The sequence below is a fragment of the Hylobates moloch genome, unplaced genomic scaffold (assembly GCF_009828535.3).
Source record: "Hylobates moloch isolate HMO894 unplaced genomic scaffold, HMol_V3 SCAFFOLD_15, whole genome shotgun sequence".
In the NCBI taxonomy this organism is placed as follows: domain Eukaryota; kingdom Metazoa; phylum Chordata; class Mammalia; order Primates; family Hylobatidae; genus Hylobates; species Hylobates moloch.
The window spans coordinates 40331692-40350134 of NW_026652290.1; the positions used below are offsets into that span (position 1 = coordinate 40331692).

Consider the following 18443-nt stretch of genomic DNA (forward strand, 5'->3'; position numbering starts at 1 on the left):
TCTTCATAATTTTGTCAACGAATGAGTTTAATGGTAAGAAGTTCCTTTCCTGGTGGTAATTTTTACTAACATACTTTTCCATTCCAATAGGGATTGCAAGTCAACAATTTTTGACATACACCCTGGCTTCAAGGATGGATCTTCAACTGTTTGACTACTGGTTATGATTCCTATTACATATTAAAATATTATACTGTTGAAAATATTTTTACTTGATAACCTTGATGAGTTTACCATAAACTAATGTCAGTTTGTAGCCATGTAGCCTCAGAAACCAGAGTTAGCATATTGAGAATGAACCAATATCTTAGAAGCAGATGACACATGAATTGATGGCTTAAAACATAAGGTGTTTGTTTAAAATGAGGACTGTCATGGGCATCCAAATATGCAACATCTCCATGACAGTGGCTCATCTCCCTGTGATAAGGTCCAATATGGTGGGCTATTGGTCAGTCCATTTCCTTTTTTATTCATCCTTATACTAAGGGTAATTTATGGAGTCCCAGTTTTATGGGGGGAAAGATCTGTTAACTCATGATGAAATGAGAGTATAAGGCCATTAAAAATAAGTTAGATTCACCTGACTTATCAAATATCTTTCAGATGACAGCTGCTTTCATTGCTCTTCTTACATCTCTGGATGCACCCTTTTTTTTTTTTGAGACGGAGTCTCGCTCTGTCACCCAGGCTGGAGTGCAGTGGCTCCATCTCGGCTCACTGCAAGCTCTGCCTCCCAGGTTCACGCCATTCTCCTGCCTCAGCCTCCTGAGTAGATGGGACTACAGGAGCCCACCACCATGCCCGGCTAATTTTTTAGATTTTTAATAGAGACGGGGTTTCACCGTGTTAGCCAGGGCGGTCTCGATCTCCTGACCTCGTGATCCGCCCACCTCAGCCTCCCAAAGTGCTGGGATTACAGACGTGAGCCACCGTGCCCGGCCTGGATGCACACTTTTATTTAGGTTGTGGCCCAAGTATTTTGCATTTTTTTAAATCAACAATGCTTTTTAGAAGCTTACAAAATGTGTAATTTCATAGTTTAAGTAATTTTCAATGGGAAAGTACCTCAAATACCATATTTTCATAGTTAAGTATTATAAATGCACCATGAATTGATTTTTATGTATAATGAAATGTGGCAATCCAATTTTTTTCCCAATGGATAGCCAGTTGTCTCATCATTTCTTGATTAATCCCCAGAGATGTGCAGTCTATTCAATTACCAAAAAGTATGTTTCCATATATGTGTGAGTCTATTTATGGAGTCTTTTCTCTATGGTCTTTGTAGCTATCCTTTCCCAATACTATGCTGTCTTAATTACTGTAGATTTATAAAAAGACTTGAGCTCTGATTTAATTAGTCTCCCAAATCTTCTTCTGAAGTGCCTTGTCTATTTTTGAGATTTTTACATAAATTTAAAATTTTATGTAATTTAAAAAATTAAATAAAAATTTTAAGATTTTAAATTTTACATAAATTTAAAACTTATCTTCACAAGTATCATATTAAACCTGTGGATATTTCTATTGAAATTTCATTAAACATGTAATCCCACTTAGGGAAACTAATATGTTATTTATACTAATTAGATATATTAATTAATTCTTTATTATATTGAGTCTTCTTATCCATCTTCTGTCTTGAATTGGGTCTTCATTAATATCTTCCAAAAAAGTTGTATAATTTTCTCTAAAATGACTGGTTACCATTTCTTAGTGGAAAAAAGTTCAATAATACCAAGAAATGGTACAAATGTAATGGAAGGACACTAAAACCCTTTTCCTTTGTTACTTGGCATTATCTTCTGAATTTTACTATTCAGATACTCTATGATTCAGCAATTGTATTTTTAGGAACTTTTCTTAGAGAACATTGGATTTTTAAAATATAGAATAGACAAATTCTAGTATATTCTCACAATGAAATTTTGTGCAACAGTAAAATATGAAGGAACTCTATAGCTAACTGCAACAATAGAGATGAATCTTAGAAACAATATATACTGAAGAATGTCAGTTTCAAAATATTACACGTGGCTTAACGTCATTTTTCTAAAGTCTGAAAATGAACAAAATGGAACAATATGTCCTATAGGAAGGAACACATCTATATAAAACCATAAACATAGAATAATAAATGTGAGATTTAGAATATTGGTGATGCATGAATACATGATAGTTGAGGTATTTTCCCACTGAAAATTACTTAAACTATGAAATTACACATTTTGTTAGCTTCCAAAAGAAAGAAAAATGAGATAGAGAAAGAACATGTTCATTGACATAGGAATTGTTCTAGTCCTTCGACTAGGTTGTAGGCTCATGTGTGTTTATTTTAGTGTCTTGATCAGTAATATACACATGGTTCCATATATTATTCTTATGTATCAAATGTTATATACCACACAAAGAGCAATTCTTTTATTACTTCAGTCTTCAAAATTTTGTTAATTCTCTGGTCAATCTTAGTTAATCTTTATGAAATGTGCTAACAGATTTTTGTTTCAACTTGATCTTCAAAATATTATTATTATTTTTAGTGACAAATATTGAAATATTTACATATAAATTTATGTATTGTCTGAAAATTCGCATCAAAATAATTTGGTGAATGTGGTAGCAAGTATGGGTATAGCTGAAATTAAGATTGGCCATGAGTTAACATTTATTGAAGCTAGGGATGGATATAGAAGTACTCATTATCATCATCTTGTTACTTTTGTATATGTCAAAATTTCCCATATTAGAAAGTGTTTCTTTAATCCCAACAACCACAAAAGAAATAATAACCATAGAAAAAACATAGATCAATTCAAGCTAAGTAATGCAGATGGGAGCTTTTGTGACCATGAGAGGACAACTATACACAGGCAGGCAGATCACCAGCTCCCTGTGCATTGACAGATCACCAGCCCCACATGCTCTTAGGTCACCAACTCTGTATATACTCATGCAGATAGCTGGATCCATGAGTACTCAGATAGGTCACCAGCCTGCGTGCTTTTGTTGAAACTTATAGGAAATACCACCACCCCAGAAAATTCTACTTCTTCTGGCAAAGGGGATAAGCTTCATCCAGACTATTGCCTACTGTTGAATTTTGCATCTCATTCAAATGTTTTCTCCTGTGCATTCAGGCAGCACACCAAGCCAATGGCATTGATTCCATTTAAGTGTCCATTATGGGTTGCCTTATACCAAAGAGCTTAATTATGTTATTTGTGTTTTGTCTTGAAAGATATAAAAGACAACCAGGACAACATTGATTCAGTTTTGTCAATGCTGTCAACAATAGCTCTCTCTCACTAGGAACTGTGGGGGAAATTGTCCATGCCTATCTTCCTTTCCTGTTCCATACCTAATCCCAACAGGGCCATGAGGTACACACAGAACTCTCCTTCAAGGAAGATCTCAGAGTTCTGTGAACAAGTTACACAAAGAAAATATTGTTAGTGCCTTCATTTCTCCCTCCCTCTGCCTCTCTCTCTTTCTCTTTCTCTCTTATACACACACACACACACGCACACACACAGTCACACACACACAGACATCCTAGAGACACAGAGGGAAGGGTAGCAATTTTTAAAAAATTAGTGTTCAATAGATTCCTTGCTTGGGGTTTTACATAAATTTTATTTTTTAACATCAGAGGTAACATTATTGTCACCATTTTATAAATCAATAAAATAAATAAAGGTTCAAAGAGCTATGGTAACTTGTCTAAGGTCCCATAGTCTAATGAGTTCTATTACCAATACATCAAAACAAACAATCTGAACAACAAAAAGGAAAAACTTTTCAGTTGACTTTAGACAGCTTTGCAAAAGTCGGGCATATCTTAGAAGCAAACATAAATACATAATACAATTCATGGAGTAAAAATGGTATTTAAATAGACAACTTAAACGAACTGAATCCCACGGTATTTGTTGATACAGTTAGTAATAACAAAATGAAGGCCACTGATGATCTTATTCTTAAGAAATGGTTGGATCAGTATATTAAGTGGATTATTTAAGGGTTGAATGTATTGAAAGCACAAAGGAGTCAAGTTTGAATGAGATGCAAAATTGAGCACTAGGCAATAATCCAGATGAGGCTCACCCCTTTGCCAGAGGAACTGGCCCTTTCTGGGTGGTAGCATTTCCCATCAGTTTTTATAAAAGTAAAATTTAAGTTCACAACATTAAGGTATCAAAAGATTTCACTTTCTCTGATTTCTAGATTAACTTTAATCTGCTCCAAACACTGTCATTTTAGTCTTTCATTTTCTATGAATTATTTTGTTGTCTTTCAGCCAATTATAACTCTGAAAATTATAGAAAACTGTTGGCATTGGAAGTAATTCTTGTTCATAGACATGAAAATGGTTCTATCAGGTGGAGAGACAATTTTTTATTTCCCCTCCCATCGTGCAAAAAGCTTGTTTTGCATCTATTTGTAAGTTAATTTTAGCATTCCCGATTGTCTATAAATGGTATTTTGAATTTGCCTTCAAACTGCTTGAAACATCATATTGGTTTTCTCAATTAATGAGTTGAATATGATCTTTGACAAGTCTTCATCTTCTATTTGAGAGTCATGATTTTATCTTTTTTAAAAAATATATTTTCACAGGATCTAGACAGTCTGACTCCATAGCCCACACCTGTCAAAGATTATTTGCTTGACCAAACATTAGGCAGAGGCTGAACCTTCTCCTAGGCCTGTTTGTGTACTTCCTTATAAAATCTGTTTTAGAAAAGAACCCTGCTAAGTCAGTTTAGCAAGAAACACCACCCCAACCCCCACCATGTCTGATTACCCTCAATATCTCACTGGGGTCTTTTCCTTCACCATCCCCCAGGTGATGACTGATTACCCTGGCCTGTCTTCAGCAAGAGTACTATTAGGTTGGTTTGGCCAGAATCCCCCTTACCCTTGATGTTTCCTCTTAGTAATTTCCCATTCAATTACTCCCACTCTGCCAGTGCTATAATCAGAGTGGACCCAATCTCTGTTTCTCACAGCAAAATCTCATTGCAGTGGTCTCTATATCTATCTTGATGCTCCCAAATGAAGTCTTCCTTACTGTGCCTTAACAAGTGTAATTGAATAATTTTTTCTTTAACACACCTTTAACTACAAAACTATCTAAAACCATCAATATGGTAATAGCTAACATGTATTGTGCACTAAACTGTATGTCAAACACTCCGCTAATGCTTGGAAGGGTTAAGCAAATTGTCTAAGTAAGGTTTTACAAAACCGCAAAAAAGCATTCAAATTCAGGTCTGTTTTACTCTTGTACTCCAGCTCTTAACCACTTGTACTTCCTCTTTAAGTTCTTTCATAGGCACAAAAATGTTTCTGGTTGCTCAAAACAGAAAGAGGGCTCCATACTTCAGAGTTTACTAAACTCTTGACCTCATCCAAGTCTCACAACCACTTCATGAGTTAGATGGAGTAGATGTCGTTATCCCCAGTTCAGTGACATGGAACCGACTTCTTTGGTCAATATCACACAACTGCTAAGTAATAGAGCTAATACTCCACCCTGCACCTGCTGATTCAGAAATATTGCCTTGTTGAAGGAAGAGGCTATAGGGTTGTCCCCAGACAGGTGAGGCTAATGCCTATTGGAAAGACATCTACTGCAAGGTAAACTACATTTACTGTAATCCTGGAGATAGTTCAGAAGGCTGGAAGAACTGACCCTGTAGTGCTAAACCAAGGTTTAACCATTGCTCTAAGATATTTAGATCTTAGGACTTAACAGGACTCATTAATGAAGCAACATTTTCCCAGAGCTTTCTTTATGTCTGGCATCCAAAGCATTTATAGTCTTATAGAGAACACTGGACAGGACTCTAAGCCTTGCAAATAATTTATCAAATGTAAAATTATCTTCCTATGTGTGGAAGTTTCCTGAGCCTCCCTTAAATATCAAAAAAAGCTTAGTGTTGTGATTTAATCACGATAGTACCTTTTCTCCTCCAATAAATTCACCCTACTTCCTCAAGTCATTATGAAACTAAACCTCCTGTGAGGTACCCCAAAATGTCTTATTTTCTGTTCATTCTGCCTGGAAGAATTTAATTGTCAAATGCACCATAGATGTAGTTTACTTTTCAAATTTTCATTTTCATTCTTACAATATTTGTCCAAGGTTTTTTTTTTTTTTTTTTACCAGAGAGCTGCCTGAAACTGCATGTGTTGTGGAGTGAAAGTGCAGACATTCCAGCTGTATTGTCTAAAATCAGAACTTGAAATTCAGCTCCAGGGATGTGGGTGGGGTAGGGCAAGCATTGTTTGCTAAACCCTGTGTTGGGCTGGGCTGTACTGCCCGGCTCTGTGTGACTTTCCATGGGCGTGTCCTTGGGTGAGGACCTGTCCTTTTGTCCTCTCCTTTTAAGAATATCCTTTTTTGGAGGACAAAACATTTATCCGCCTTTCTGACTGGTTGTTTTTTTAACTTCATTTAGAAATTTAGTGATATCCACCCACTGCACCTCCCACCCCGACCCCCCATCTACACAACCCCTTTTAAAGATGGCACAGTTAGATAATAGAGCTGCCTCCTGAACCAGATCCAGGACAAGCACGAACTCAAAACAAGGGCCGCCTTCACGGGTGAAATAGTACACCAGTGAAACCCAGGGTCGGAGTTTCACTCACTCTTAGTTACTCAGAAAAATTGCTGTAAGAAAACAAAATAAATGAAACACTATGGGTCCTTCCTTCCTTTTAGACTGGCTCAGGGCCATGGTGCTAGGCGACCCCTTATTTTAAAAGTTTCTAACTGGCCCAATTTCTAGTATTTTCACTAGTTCAAAGATAAAATCCAATGAAAACAAAAATATTGAATAAAAATAATTTAATTCAAGCATAACTCATAGCCTCACTTCACTATATTTATCCAAAGACACAGACTCCTGAATGAATGATTTGGTCACATCCTCTGTGAGCATGAATTAGCACTTCAGCATCAAGTAAAACGGAAAGGATCCTTGGAGCTGTGACAGCAGCAGTTAAACAAGACCTAAATTTTACCTGGTTTGGTAAAGTAACCTTTAAAATTCAAATGATGGTGGCAAAAAGCATATCCTTTTTTTCAGTGTATTCTCTACAACAGTTATGAGGGTAACTACAGCTTAGTGGATAGAGTTAGTGCATTGGAGTCAGACTGCTCTAAATGATAGTGCCACTTACTAGCTGTATGTCCTTTGTGATAACTTAACTGAGCCTCAATTTCCTCTTCTGTACTCAGTTTCCGCTTCTGTAGTGGGGAGGATAAACATAATAACTACTCTATAAGATTGCTATCAGAATTAAATTTTTAAAGTGTGTATATAGAGTATTTAGTAAAATTATGAGCATATAGTATAGGTTCAATTATTGACAAAGTACTTGCCAAGAATATAAGTTCTTTGCAAACATTATATGAATGCTTCAATAGTTGAAGTCAGCCAGGCGTGGTGTATCCCACTTTGGGAGGCCGAGGCGGGTGGATCACGAGGTCAGGAGATCAAGACCATTGTGGCTAACACGGTGAAACCCTGTCCCTACTAAAAATACAAAAAATTGGCCAGGTGTGGTGGTGGGCGCCTGTAGTCCCAGCTACTCAGGAGGCTGAGGCAGGAGAATGGCGTGAACCTGGGAGGTGGAGCTTGCAGTGAGCCGAGATGGAGCCACTGCACTCCAGCCTGGGTGACAGAGCGAGACTCCATTTCACAAAATAAATAAATAAATAAATAAATAAATAATAAAAAAATTGAAGTCATTCTCCTTATCTCCTCCCATTTTCTTCAGTGGAAATGTTGGTTTATGTGTCCATTTTAAGTAAACAACATAGTTCATGTTTCGACGTTGCCAAGAACTGTGGACATTGTCTGGCCAGGGACTCATTTGGGAACCATGAAAAAGTTCTTTGGAAACAACATATAATTGAAATTCAAAAAGAAACTCAATTAAAATCAGACCAGAACATTTTTATAAGTCCTCAAAAACAAAAACATAATGACTCAAGTTAGCAATCTTGCTTATCATCTAATTTTTACATCATTCATTAAGTTTATAAAAACAAATTTGCAAAACAACAACAGTTTTCACTGTATTTACATGTCCACTTTAAAGCAAAGTTCTTTTTTGGCAAGATGGAGCTTCTGTTTTTTCCTATTGGATCTTTCCCAAGCAAGAAAGAATTTTGTGCAGATCTGAGTCGCTTATTAAATTCCCAATTCTGCTCAAAGAGGAAATTTAGGTCAGTGATTATGAGCCAAGACAGACCTGGTGTCTAAGGTCTTCCTTAAAATTAGGGAGAACTTGGACCTGTTACTTAATCTCTCTAAACTCATTTCCCTTCATTTCAGATGTACTGAAACTAGTATGTAAAGCATTTTAATAGTGCCTGGCACATGGTAAGCACGCTAAAAATGCTGGCTATCACTACTCTATTCAAGATTGATTTCTTAGAACACAGAGCAAATACCTTGATTTTAGGACCACCTATTTCAATTTGAGATCTGTATTACTAAAGAAACAGTTTTAGTTCAGTCCACAACATGATTTTTAGTTAATTTGTTGAATAAACCCCAACATGAGGAAAACTAGGCAATGGAAATTGTGTTTCTAGCCTGCCATACTTACTTGGGTACCCCTGGCTTGGAAGCTCATTAGAGCCTCAGAAAGAAAAAGAATTTATTAAATCAATTATTGCTCACAGATGAAAGGGCACATCACTTGCTAATTACAGCAGTGGCTAGCACTGATGCAGGCATCTCTTTTATTCTCCTTAGCTTATGGCCCCATTAGCAATTAACAGTGACTGATGTCCTGAAAGGAAGCGTTCTGTCTGCCCTGCTGGATTTTCTCAGGAGGAATTAGAAATGAGATACTTGACAGAGTTTAGCCAGAAAAAAGAAAAATTTAAAACTGCAAGAAACCACCTGTTTTATTTGTGGGTAAAATATACTTGCAAAAACCTTAAACAACATCAACACGCTCATTGACTTCATTTATTAAGAAAATTTTACTTTGCCTAATTTTGGAACATTATGAAATGTACCCAGAAACTATTTTGTTCCATACTAAAAGTGCTTAAACACTTATCTCTTTAGTTAATATTCACAAGTTAAAAGAATCACTTTTTTGGAGGGAAGGTCTCTTATAGAAATGAAATTCCAAACTGAGGAATTAAACTCCATTGAGTTTTTTCTCAACAAAGAGGTTTCCCTTTTCCTCACTGTGTGCCCATCACAGTATACAGAAGCAATGCCATGGTCTCTCTGGGAGTGAATCAAGATTAGAACTGTACACCAGGGTATCTGTATGAAAAGCAAGCAAACAAACAAATAAAAAAGCAATATTGCTGATATTTGCGGTAATGACCTAAAAACAATCAAGATGAAGTTGTGTTTTGGTTGAAAGATGTGACTCCATATTCAGGCCTCATCTTTGGTCTGCTCTTGACTGATAGATGCTGGGTAGAGATGTGTCCAGGTAGAGCTGGGATCAAGGTGGTGATGTTCTCTATTTCTGTCACATCTTCTCCCTAGCTCCCTCAAATATCCTTTCTTCTGCCAATCTAGCTACCTTTCAGAAGTCTCAGTATCAATTATTTACACCTCGTCACATAATTAAAACAGTGTATGTCCTCTTTCATAAGCATATGTACTTTAGCCTAAATAATTATAGCTAATAGTGATCAAACTCTTCTATTAAAAAAACTAAGCTTAGAATTTTACATGTATTATTTCATTTAATCCTCACAATCATTCTATGAGGTAGATAAAATTATCCCATTTTATCCATTGATAAATTTCAGCTTAAGTATGATAATTAATTTCCCCGAAGTCTCACAGCTACAAGTGGTCTGATTTCATAGCCTGGGCTTTGAAATAACTATATTATTGAAAATCTGAATGATCATAGTGGCAGGCGTCTTGACAGGTGAGGCCGTATTCACAGGGCTTCTCTGCAAGCTGAAATCAACATTCCAGGCTGAAGACTTTAATTCTGCCTTAGTAGTCACCTCTTATACAGGAAAAGTAATCTTATCGTGAAATTCGGGTAGTAATTCCAGCTCTGCCTCCCATGACCCTTCAACTTTTTCAGAGAAGCACAGTATAGAGCCTTTGTGAGAGAAAGAAAAGAATAAAGGAAAGGTAATAGTGTCCAGAATCTCATTCTCTACTTTGTCACAGAGGATTCCCTTATAGGGCAATGTTTCTGTTCTAGCAGGTAGGTTAAAGACAGGAGAGGTACCCATGGCATCATGTCAGACTTGAGGAGGATGAATAAGAACATTTACCATATCCCAAACACCAGAAATGTGTGGAAAATCTTTAAAGTGGAAGGCTACTATGTAGGAAAAATAAAAGGAAATGATACTTTACTCAACTTCAGAAATTCACTGAAACCCAAGACCCGCCAGGCTAATAATATAAGTAGGTTTTGGAAAGTTAAAGACAAATAAAACAAAACAAAAACTCTCAGAGGAAAATTAGGATTGTGTGTGTTGTGCATGATTCTTTTTAGGTTGAAAATAAAAGGACAAATTCTTTGGGCCCATTATCAGAGAATGTTTGACTGCTTAGTGGACCAGAAGCCAGGCTCAAAATAGGAAACTTAATGCAATTTAATTTCCTTTCAGACGGAAGTAGAGAAGAAGCACCAGGTGTCCTTGACACTCAAGAGAATATCCCCTCTGCTGCACTGCTGGATGCCTCTTGGAAAAACTCATCATGTGAAATTCATAACCAGAGCATTCCTGGGCTAGCTGCTGTACACTCAACCAATCTCTAAAGTGCAGTGTCCTTCCAGAGAGTATGTAGGGAAGATCAGATCACACTGCATTTTCAGACAATAGTGGATGATGAAATAGAGAGGCCATTTTTGCTGTGAGCTCTCCATGTCTGACAGAGCCACCAGCATCACAGCATCATGGGGGGCCCTCAACTTGCCACGAGTTTTAAAAAGTAGCTTCAGGGTCTCTTTCCAGGCTTGAACAGCCATGCCTGTCTGTGTAGATGAACAAATGCCCTTGGGGAAAACAACTCCATTATGACCTCTACCAACTAAAGGGTAAAGTTCTACTCTACTAAGTCATACCACGCCTCACCTTAATGGTACCAGCATCTCAGAGTAAAACAGGAGAGTTTAGATAGAGTCCACTGATTCTTAGACCTTGCTGGCTGCTCTGGGAAGGGGACTTTGCAATGGATTTGTGTTGTTGTATGGATAGAGTCTAGTAAGGGATGTGGGGACGCTTCAGGTCTCAAGAGTTCATTTTCTTGATGGCACTGGAAAGGTTAATTCTGATGACTTCTCTCTGCTGCTATATCTCCATCTATAGTCCAAGGATAATGGCTCACTGCCTTTCTTTCATGGGGCACAGTTTTTTTCTGTTGTTGTTGGTTGCTTGTTTCTTTAAACAAAGAGAACAAAATCTGGCTGGGTGAAGTGGCTCATGCCTATAATCCCAGTACTTTGGGAGGCCAAGGTAGGCAGATCACTTGAGGTCAGGAGTTGGAGACAAGCTGCGCCAATATGGTGAAACCTCATCTCTACTAAAAACACCAAAATTAGCCGGGCATGGTGGTATGCACCTGTAGTCCCAGCTACTTGGGAGGCTGAGGCAGAAGAATTGCTGGAACCTGGGAGGCAGGGGTTGCAGTGAGCAGAGATCATGCCACTGCACTCCAGCCTGGGTGACATAAAACAAACAAACAAACAGACAACAAAAACAAAAATAAAACAAAGCAAACAAAAAAAAAAAAACAAGGACAAAACCAAAGATTCCTGAGTTTTATGTGTGCTTCTATCCCTTTAGCCTGATTGCTGTTATTTGATAGTGCATAATTTTTATTAAAATCAAGATATTTAAACAATTTAGAAGCAGCTTTATATTTCAGGTTCAGAAGGAGAAAGACAAATGGGCTTCTTTGATGACATTTCTACCACTGCAGCAGGAAAATGAGTTCAAGTCGTTAAAAAAAGATACATTCAGGAGAAAGCACATGTCTTTAGTCAGTAACTAGCACCCATGGGTTATACTAGAAGACAAGCAAGCATCCTTCAAGGAAAAACAAACTCTGAGTTGGCATCAGAGACCATCTCAAGACCTCATTTTTATCATCTACAAAATAAAAATGCCTGACAACACCTTTTCTAATGTCCATTACAGCTCTAAAATGCTACTGTCAGTTTAACATTTATAACCTACCGTGCATGAGGCACTATGATAACCGATAACAGAAAAAGATGAAAAAAAGCCAAAAAATGCAAAATAGGTAAAGGGGTGAGATACAAAACACAACAGATAAATGGACAAAATTTAAAATGAACAAACTGTCCTCCCTGTCCTTCAGCCCACTGACCACCAGAACAGACCTACGTGTGCATGCATAGACATAATTCACAGAAAACGTACATAGCATATCCGAAGGGATGTGGGGGCACCAAGGGAGAAGGTAAAGGCTGGTCTAGGGAGCAGTATGCCCTTGATCATGGCCTTTAAAGACATATAAGATTAAATCAGCTGAGGATGGTACAGATGCCAAAAACAGTGACGGCAAAAGGGTATTTTGTTAGTTGCATATCGTAGGTTAGTTATTTGGCCCAATAAAAATGCTTGATAAATGTTTGTTAACCTACTAGTGGCCAGAAGAAGAGGGAAGGTGGAAGAGAAGACAAAAAGCAAGGAAAGATGAAGTGATCTAGTAAAATTGAAGAGCTGGAGTTTGAGATTCAAGGTCAAATTCGGAGATAGTGGGGATGGAAAATGAAATTGAAAAATAGTTTTATACCCTAGGGTAAAATGTCACACCCTACAAATGCACCCCTTATAAATACTTGTTGTTAACATCATTGCCATTTAGCTTTGTTTGTGCCTGTTTTGTTTCTAATATTCAATTTTAAAATAAATATTTCAATTATGAAATAGACTGTAAACCCATTGTTCACAGATTAATCCTACAGTATGTATCACATCTATCATTGCTAATGATTAAATAAAGCAAATTCATAACAACATAATTATTGATAAAACATAATTATTGCATATTATGTTTTATCAATAATATGCAATATTAAACATAAAACATAATTATTGCATATTAAATATGAAATCAAAATCAAATTAGTTTCAGTTTGGAGGGAGGACAATCCGACCGTGAACTCACCATGCAACCTTGGACTACATGTCCTTGTCTGTAAACACAAGGGGCTCAGTCAGGTGACTTCAAAGTCTCTTCTAGTTCTAATTTGATTATAAGTTGCATATGCATATCGGCAATGTGAATTACTGACCAATCATACTTGTATTTCAATATATGTCTTGGATCCAATGCTCTTGATGGAAAGTTCTTAGGAATTCTTAGTGACTAATTCTTGGGGTGATTAACTTCTCTCACTCACAGGGAATTCATCTAAAGCTACCCCACACTAAGTACATGGCAGAGCATGCAAGTTTGCTCCTAGTCCTTGGAAAAAATCTTCCTGCTGCTTATAGATCCATGTTTAATAGCTTCAACATGGCAAACTCAATAGCTCTCTTCTGAATTCCAGAAATCCTCCTTTCACAGTTATAGGAAGACAGACTCTTGAGAAACACCAAAACAATCTTGTGGACAATAACACTATTTTTTTTGGAGCAAAGGACTGTGGGACCTGTGATGGTCCCCACCATGTCCACGGTCAGCTGTCCACCTTGACCGAATCTCGACCAAAGAGGCCTTGCCCTCACTCTCCCCTCCAGACTCACCCTCCTCATCCACTGCATGAAACAGAGGTTTGGGTCTTAAGGCCACCCTCCTTACTCCACCCAAGTACTCTTCTTGGCTTATGTTTCTTTGATAACCAAAGCTGAATGCCTTCCTTCCTCTGTGTAGGCTCTTCATCGGGATTATTTCTTGTGCCTCTTGCTTCTGAAGTGACCCTGTCCGAGAGAGTGAGCTGAACATGATGGATGGGGATCCTGGATCACTGCTGTCATCATCTAGGAAAACATCATGGCAAGAAGGGGAAAGAACAAGACTTAAGATCAGAGTTAAGACTTAATATCCACATGGCAGGAACTCAGAGTGAAGTAAAGCTCTTCCTGAGGTTTCAGCTCTACACTGAACTTTCTTATCAGCACAGTTTTTCCTTCTCGAGGACACTGCCCCAAGCAGATGGGAGGACAGAAGCTATAAGTGCAGTGTCATAAATAAATAGAAATGCATGCAAAATGGTGTATCAAGCCAGTCTCCCCAGGTAAATAAGGTAGTGTCTTTTTACAGAATCAGATCAGTTGGCCATAGACGTAACCCATGGGACACAAAGATGCTTGGTCTTGGTCTTGTCCAAAGCCAATGCTACACACAAGATTATGTGGTGCAGCCATCTGAAAGTGGTTGCTTTTATCTTGGTCTGCTTTTTAATCAGTGGTTACCAGAAAGCATTACATCTGAGTTCCAATCCTTTGATACAGAAAAAGTCAATCCTGGAGAAAGGAGGACAGAAGGGAGACACAGCAGAGACCAGGGCGTGACCAGATGCTCTCCTTTCAGATGACTAAGCAGGTGACAGACTGTGACTGGCACTTGATGGGAACTTCCCTTTCCTGATAATTTACTATATGCCTGTCACTGTGCTAATCCTTTTACATATATCATGCCATTGAATCCTCATAGCGGCCCTTTCAGGTGAGTAAAGTTATGAATCTCACAGGTAAAGTGGCTGAGGTTTCACAAGGTTAAGCAATGCTCAATATCATAAGCTGGTGAATATGGGACCAGAGTTTGAGCAGAGCCTACCCAGCTTCAAATCTACTTCTTACCATCAGGTCTCCTTGCTGTGTCCTTGGTGTATCCACGTGTAAGAGGGAGGGCTACCTCCTGAGAGGGGAGCCAGCAGCTGTCTATGCAATGTCCCCTCTTGGATTCTCTTCCAGACCCCTAACCCATGCCTAGGACATTGCCTTGTCCCCACTTCAATGTGCACACATCTTCAAAGGAATATTTCTCACATACTCTCACTTCCTCAAAGTCTTAGCCTTATAAATTTATTTTCCCTTTAAAAATTCTCCTAAAAATTTAGGTATTTTCTAGAAAATATTAGCCAGGCGTGGTGGTGGGCGCCTGTAGTCCCAGCTACTCGGGAGGCTGAGGCAGGAGAATGGCGTGAACCTGGGAGGCAGAGCTTGCAGTGAGCTGAGATGGAGCCACTGCACTCCAGCCTGGGCAACAGAGCAAGACTCCATCTCAAAAAAAAGAAAAAAAAAAGAATTTAGGTATTTTCAGACATTTATATTTAAATCTGAAAGCCCTGTTCTTTCTCTCATTCTCCTTCCTAACAAAACAAAACAAAAACTCCATATCTAGAATGAATATACCCAAAGATTTACACTTGAAAAAATGCATTTAGAATGTGGGATACCTGAAAATCTTAAAATATCCTGCTCAATAATGTTTTTCTAAAATGTGACCAGATTATACTAAGAAGCTAACTTGGAAAATGGGCAAGGGAGACCAACTTCTTTAAATAAAGAAAACATTAATTAATATATCTGCATATCTGTCCATTTTTTTTCCCTGACTCTCCTTTAACATGTGCTCTACAACAGGGCTTGGGACCAGTCCCTCTGGATCCTTGGTGCTTGAAGCACTAGCTAAGGAAACCATAGCCTGGAGGCTTCTGCCCCCAAACCTTGTTCTTTCACTCCAACCTTTCCTGTTGAGTGCTCCATCAGTGGACAGACCCTGGTCACTGTCTCAGTTTCCTGACCACCCTCTGGGTTATTGTACAGTGGACTCCAAGCTCTAGGAAGAGGCATGGGTATGTGACTTGCAAAGTTTCACTCGGCTTAGAGCTGCCCAAAATTGAAGGAAGAAGTTTGCTGGAAAGCAGAAGGCAGAAAAAGGAAGAGTGAGGACTGTGTTTTGTCCTTTTCGCATAACTCTCCTCCACATGGGCACCCAGGCAGTGCAGTTCCAGGCAGAGCAGTGGATATTTTGGCAACAAAATCTGAGTATGTGTTCTTTTACTTCCCACCTGACCAACAGCCTTAACTTCTGGACATGGGCACCCTGGCATGAAAGGAGAAATAAGGAAAGTGCTTCTGCTCAGCACAGGGCGGGCCCCAACACACAGAGAGTGAACTACCTGATGCAGGATACACTGTTCAGACACTCAGACTCGGAGTGCAACCCTCCCTGCCTCCACATTTTTTAAACTTGTGGTAAAATATACATAACAAAAAATTGACCATTTTAACCATTTTTTTCATCTAACTATAAATAAGTGTACAGTTCATTGCATGAAGTGCATTCACATTGTCATGTTACCATCGCCACCATTTATCTGCAGAGCTTTTTCATCTGCCTTGAGGCACATGGATTCTAAGCAGCCTCAGGTCATATAAGAGGTTTCCAGTCAAGACCTCCCTACTTATAACACCAAGTGAGCCCTAAAGGCAAAAGAGCCCTGGAAGAGCATGTGAAGTTCCCCAAACCAGCATGGAGCTCCAAGACATCCAGAACAAGAAAAGTCCTGACCCTGGAGGGCAAGGGGAGAGCTAGGAAGGGAAGCATTCTCCAAGTTTCAGGTGGGTTAGCCAGGGGCTGCTTGCCTGCAGAACATGACTCTCCACTGTCTCCCCTAGATCCCCTCCAGCCATTCTCTTGGTGCAGAAAGACTTTCGGTTTGGAGAGAAGGATTCCAATGATCAATTGTGCTTGGCTACACGTTGAGGACTATGTCAGCCTTATCCTAATCATTATTATAATCCTTTTTCAATGTGTCATGGCTTATTATTTTTCATAAATAATAACCACAGAAATTACAAATTATTCACAGTAGAGTTAATTCCAAGCAAGCCAGAAATGAGTCTGCATAAATAGGCATAAGTTTCCATGACAAATAAGAACAAGTATATAAAATCCTGCAGACATACGACCCATAACATATTGCAGAGCAATGATTTCCCATCTTTAAAACTTATTAAAGAAAACTGCTAACATAAGTGCTATTTCATTACTTTTCCCTCAGATTTCTAGTTTAACCACTGCCTTTGTTCACCTAGATGAAACTTAGAACCAGTCGAGTATATTTGAAAGAAAAGAAATCATTGGGACTAACAGTTCATTCCAAGTCTGAAGTAATTCATGTAGAACTGACATAGTGAAGCGTTGTCTTTCTTTCCAAGGACATCTGTATTTACCCATGTCAAGGCTTCTTTAAGTCCCTAAGTAGTAATAGTAATAGTGACTAATATTTCTTGCACATCTACTTGGTTCCAGACTCTGTTCTAGCATCTTTGTGTACCTGTTCATATGTGTATCCTGCATGTATGAGACTGGCTTCACATCAGGACAATACAATTGCATATGGAGGGAATCAATATCATCCTCTTTATAGACCAGAAATGACAGTGTGAAGAAGTAGAATTTTATTTTTCCTTCATATATATCCTGTCTATTTTTTCCTGGCATTTTATGGCTTTGACTGAAAGTGTGACTGAGATATCCTTTAGTGAGGACATCCATTAAAAGGCTAGGATCCTGTGACCTATTTATTAGTCTAGTGAATAATGTATGTATGTTTCCAAATGTTAAACAACTCTCAAATTCTGGAATAAACCCCACTTTGCAAGGTGTATTGTACTTTTAATGTTCTGCTGTATTTTGTTTATAATGCTTATTTAAGATTTGTTCATTAGTGTTCAAATGAATCTGCTCCATGGTCATCTCCTGCTACCATAGGCATGCAGTATTGATGCTCATCTCTTAAGAAATAGCTGTCCTCCAGGCGTGGTGTCTCACACCTATAATCCTAGCATGTTAGGAGGCGAGGCAGGAGGATCCCTTGTGCCCGGGAGTTACAGATCAGCCTGGGCAACATAGGGAGACCCTGTCCCTTTTTAATATTTTTTCTAAAAAAAATTAAATTAAAAAAAGAAAGAAAGAACCGTGACACTTTCTTGTTTTCTCACTCAAATAACAAAAATAGTGCCAGGTTATTTGTACCAGGAAGATTGTTTAAAAAAATTAAACTATCGGCCAGACTCGGTGGCTCACACCTGTAATCCCAGCACTTTGGGAGGCTGAGGCAGGGGGATCACCTGAGGTCAGGAGTTCAAGACTAGCCTGGCCAACATGGTGAAACCCCGTCTCTACTGAAAATACAAAAATTGGCCAGGTGTGGTGGCACATGCCTGTAATTCCAGCTACTCGGGAGGCTGAGCCAGGAGAATCGCTTGAACTCAAGAGGCAGAGGTTGCAGTGAGCCGAGGTCGCTCCACTGCATTCCAGCCGGGGTGACAGAGAGACTCATCTCAAAAAAATAAAAAAATCATTGGAAACATATAGGAGAGAAAATGGATGATATCCTTGTTATATAGGGTTCTTCAAATTCATCTCAAGAAAATCAACAACCAAATAGAAAAAAAAAAAAAAAAACAAAACAAAAAACGAGCAAAG

General features: G+C 38.4%; 1 protein-coding gene across 1 annotated transcript in view; it reads right to left on the reverse strand.

The window, feature by feature from the left end:
- Positions 1-13622: 13622 nt before the first annotated feature.
- The window catches only part of SLC9A4 (solute carrier family 9 member A4), a 59316-nt gene continuing 54495 nt past the window's right edge, over positions 13623-18443 (reverse strand). The window contains exon 12 of the mRNA XM_032178152.1: positions 13623-13981. Within this exon, the coding sequence (XP_032034043.1) occupies positions 13623-13981 (359 nt within the window). The remainder of the gene's footprint in view (positions 13982-18443) is intronic.